At 49.8% G+C, this 4,195-nt stretch overlaps 1 protein-coding gene across 3 annotated transcripts in view; it reads left to right on the top strand.

Annotated features, from left to right (window-relative positions):
- The first annotated feature begins 6 nt into the window (after nt 1–6).
- Nucleotides 7–4,195, top strand: part of dipk1c (divergent protein kinase domain 1C) — a 40,091-nt gene continuing 35,902 nt past the window's right edge. For 2 of the 3 annotated variants that reach the window (XM_005750627.1, XM_013915286.1), the window contains exons 1-2: nt 7–401; nt 2,708–3,554. In XM_005750627.1, the coding sequence (XP_005750684.1) occupies nt 3,330–3,554 (225 nt within the window). In that variant the 5' untranslated portion in view covers nt 7–401; nt 2,708–3,329. Of the gene's footprint in view, nt 402–520; nt 1,000–2,707; nt 3,555–4,195 lie in introns of all 3 variants that reach the window. The other variant, XM_013915287.1, reaches the window with a different exon arrangement.

Below are 4,195 nucleotides of genomic sequence, written 5' to 3'. Positions count from 1 at the left end.
CGTCCCCAGGTGCAGCAGAAACCTGCACCTCCTGCTGCTCTCAGAGACACAGCCGAGAGTTTCTGCTGAAACAGAGAAGAGTGGAGGAGCTGCAGACCTCAGGTCTGCTGGGTGGATCGTTTCAGCAGCTGCTGCACATTTTGGAGTCTCATCAGCTCAGAGGAAAACTTTGGGATTATTTCAGTCTTTAAAATAAGAAGACAGGGAGAATCATCATCACCTGAGGGGGCGAGAAGAAACACCAGCGGAGGAAAAAAAGAGCAGAAGAAGTGCCAGTGTGCACGTTTGTGCAAAGGTTTAATCATCTGGAAGAAAAGCTTTCATGAGTTGAGCCTGGCTGGAGGCTTTTGTCATGGCAGCCGGCTGCAGAGCTTCCTGAGCGTCGACACAACAGTTTAACGGTGAGCGGCAAGATTTCATATCGTCTCTGTTTATTTCTCTTTCAGTGTAAATCAAGGTCACTGCATCATTTCAGACCTCAGACACGCCCAGTAAAAGTGCTGTTTATGCCCTGTCACAGTCAGACCTGGAGCTGCGCTTTAGTGTTTCAGTGAGAACAACAGGAACGCAAACGCACTGGTATCATCGTGAGAAGTGCAGCGACGCTCGAACAGCTGCTGCTCAAACACGTTTGTGGGAGAAGCTCCAGCAGGCGCTCTGTGAGTGACGATGGTCTGCAGGGCAGCAGAGCTTCAGCACCTGTTGCATCGATGGATGCAGACCTGCTGCGAGCTCCAGGCACGTCCAGCTGAAGCAGAATTGATTTCTTGATGAGTCTGTTGTTTGTATCAGTCATCACTGCTGAAGAAAAAGGAAGATTTCAGCTTAAATGTGTTGCTCAGTTATAAACTTGATCCACACTGTGATGTATCGGCCGCCTCCAGAGTGATGAATGGCTGTGCTCTGCTCCTCGCATCAAAATGAACTTTATGCTTGGTGAACAGTTCTAGCGATGCAACTTCTTCCAGCTTCCTTGGATTTCCTTCGAATATCAATCAGGTACTGGTGTCACCATCAGCCTTTGTTTAAGCTTTTCAGACTCTGTGTGTCAAATACATCCAAGAAAAAACGATTAACAATAATCAGGCCTCTCATCTTAATGGCCTCACGGTACCGTATCAGCCTATCAGAGCGCTGCAGGCTCGCTGGTTGTTCCTGGCGATCTGAATCCTCCTCAGTCACGCTGCTTTCTGCTCGTTATGTGTCTCTGCGTCCTTCTGTGGTCCTGAAAGCTTTTTATCATTCAAAGCTTCAAATCTTCTTTTATTTAATTTAAACAAGCCACAGAAATCCTTTGTGGCTGTCGTCGGCCTCTCAACCAGAAACAAGCTGCTGGTTAGTTTTGTCTTCATCTGTTTCCACAGTGATGGACAAACAGTGCATTGTTTGGCTAATGACGTCAGCCTGCTGTGGGACTTCCCATGATGCACTAAGCACTCTTCACACCCCCAGCCCCATTTCCTGTCTCCCTTTAACCAGTTATTGCAGATGTTGCTCGGCCAGATGTCTCTTCCTGTTAAAATGGAGTTCTTCCTCCCCACAGTCGAGTGACTGCCAGAGGATGCTGTCGTTTGTCACCGCCGTTGGGCATTCTGTGTGTGTCGTAAAGCTGTCGTCGTCGGAGCGTTTCATTTGTCCACAGTCGGAGTCCTTTGCAAACATACAGACACAAGCTGTTCGTGTAGCGTGTGAAATCCGTGCTAACGCAGTGAAGTCAAGTGTCGGTAAAATATTTGCTGGTAAAAAATGATGGCGGCCCCTCTGAGGAGGACGTTGCATCTCAGAGCAGATCCGCCCCTGCCGAGCTGTAAAATCTCTGCTGAGAACTGCTGTCGTTTGTTTCCCACCAAGTACGCAGCATCATTAAAGCGCTTCATGATTTATGGAGGTGTTTACGCTCTGGCAGGGTCGGTTTATTTCAGAGACGCTGCCGTCTGCTTTAATTCAGAAAAGTGGCTCGAAGCACATCGATGTTCAAAACCAAACTCCGAGAACTCGAACATCCACCCGCCAGTGGAGAGGAGCAGGTATCAGCTGCTCCGTCTGCAGCAGCGTCCTTTCCTCCACCCAGCCTCCCATCAACAACACCTGGATGGTGCTCATCATCTGGACTTCTGATCCCAGCGAGCTCTGCTGACCGCCTGACTCTCAAACATGTTTGTGTTTCTGCTGCGGCAGTCGGGTTTCTTCATGCCCCGGATGCTTCAGAGAGATCGACCGCAGCCACAAGCTTTAATGAGTCTCTGCAACATTTCTGCAGCGTTTACAAACGAAGGCGCTGCTCTGTCACTGAGCAGGAAGCACATGAACCCAGGCGAGCAGCTCCCAGGCTTCCTCAAGCAGATGAAGAAGACCCGTTCGTGAGCTTTGTCTACAGAAACATCTGCGCTCTTCGGTGGGGAAAGAGAAGTTTCCTTTTAAACGTTCTGGAGATGTCACCGTTTCTGGAGGAATGGCTTTTTAAAAACTCGTGATTTAAGACATGACAAGCTCCTGAAATCGAATGTTTGATTCTGGGAACTTCCTTGAATGCCGCCTGCCGTCCTTTCTTTAGATTCAAATCCCTCCTCTCACAGCTTCATCAGGGTCTTCCTCACTGTTGTTTCTTTGTATGAATTCACTTTCTGTTTTTCCTCTCATTAAATCCTCGTCTCCAGAATCCAGAGCTGCAGTCTGTTCAACTTTTTTCTCTCTGGATGTTTTTCAGGGACATTTTTCAGCTCGACAGCGAGACGACCACAAGAGCTGCCGACGCCACGAGGAGGTGACGCGAGGACAGTGGAGACGCAGATCTGTGGGGCTGAGCGAGTGTGCGTGCAGATGCCACACGGCGCTGCAGACGAGCTCGGACGCCCGTGTCACGCAGCTCGAAGGCGACTCCTCGGATTTCTCTCGCTGACTCTGTGAGTGGAAAATAAATCAGCAGGTTGGATATGAAACAACACAGCGGCATCGAGCACAAACAAAGCTTCAGATCGTTCCTGCAGAGCTGGGCTGTGTGTCTGTGATGAGCACAGACTGTCGTGTCGTTTTCAGGCTCTTTCAGGACAAACTGGTGGGTCACTGAGTGTCCAGCGACGCTCTGGACCTGACATCACAGAAGAGCAACGCTCTGAAAGGAGGCCGGCGAACACCTGCTTCTTGTTTTCGGACTGGAACATGGCAGTGACACAGAGTTTCTCTCGCTTACGAGAGACGATCTGAACTTTTAAAGGGAACATTCAACATTACGAAATATTCGGATGTTTCAGAATCTGTTCCTAGCTGAATATTCAGAGGACGCTTTGAGGATCGTTTCTGACTGACGGCGCCCTGCAGCATCCACCGCCATGCTCCCAGGAGGGCTGGGGTCCGGCGGAGGGGGTCGTGGCGGCGGCGGCCTGTGCCTGCTCCGGTGGCTGGGCCTCAGGCTGTGGTCTCGTCGGGGGACACTGGTCTTCGCTCTGCTCTGGTTCGGGTCCTGGTTGTTCCTGAACGGCCTGGTTCTGGTCCACAGGACCATCCTGTCTGACTTCTGCACCGACGACAAGAGCAAGAGGATCCTACAGAGACTGGTGAGTCAGTCCAGGCCTTCAGTTAGCACAGGAGTCTGGTTTTTGTGGTGGGGTTGGGTGGATGTGCACACCTGTGTGTGGCTCAGGAGATGGAGCAGGGCCTGTGATTGGAAGGTTGGTGGTGCTGAAGCCTGAGCTGCTCCTGAGGTGTGAATGCAGGTTTATGAAGGTTCAATGTTGTCTATCAGTCAAAGTTTAGCTTTTTTTTCTGAGGGGGGGTTATGATGGAAACGACCACCGAGCAGCAGCAGCAGCAGCAGCAGCAGCAGCAGCAGCAGCAGTGTACACTGGGAAACAGAGTTTTCTCTTTGTTTTCTTTTTTTCCACACAGAAGAAAACAGGATGTAAAGTGATGCTAAAATTTCAGATATGGTTCAAAAAAAGGTCGAATACCTGGTTACTGAAACACGAAGGCTGTCACCGGGTAAACTAACAGAGAATGTGTGAGAACACAAAGACACTACTGTGAGCTGGATTTAAATGTGATGCGTTTGCCTACTGCCCGGCATTAGCACGTCCCACTGTGAGCTTCCTGGAAAATGAAACGTTTCTAATTTCACAGCTCAGCTCTGGGATTTTCTGCTTCCTTCCTTGTGAGTCAGATTTATTAAGAAAACGTCGAGCAGATTGAGTTTGTAGTT

Source organism: Pundamilia nyererei, unplaced genomic scaffold (genome assembly GCF_000239375.1).
Source record: "Pundamilia nyererei isolate P.nyererei 1_Seehausen unplaced genomic scaffold, PunNye1.0 scaffold00281, whole genome shotgun sequence".
NCBI classification, from domain to species: Eukaryota; Metazoa; Chordata; class Actinopteri; order Cichliformes; family Cichlidae; genus Pundamilia; species Pundamilia nyererei.
Note: the sequence above shows the minus strand (reverse complement) of the source record. Positions and strands in the feature narration are given on the sequence as shown.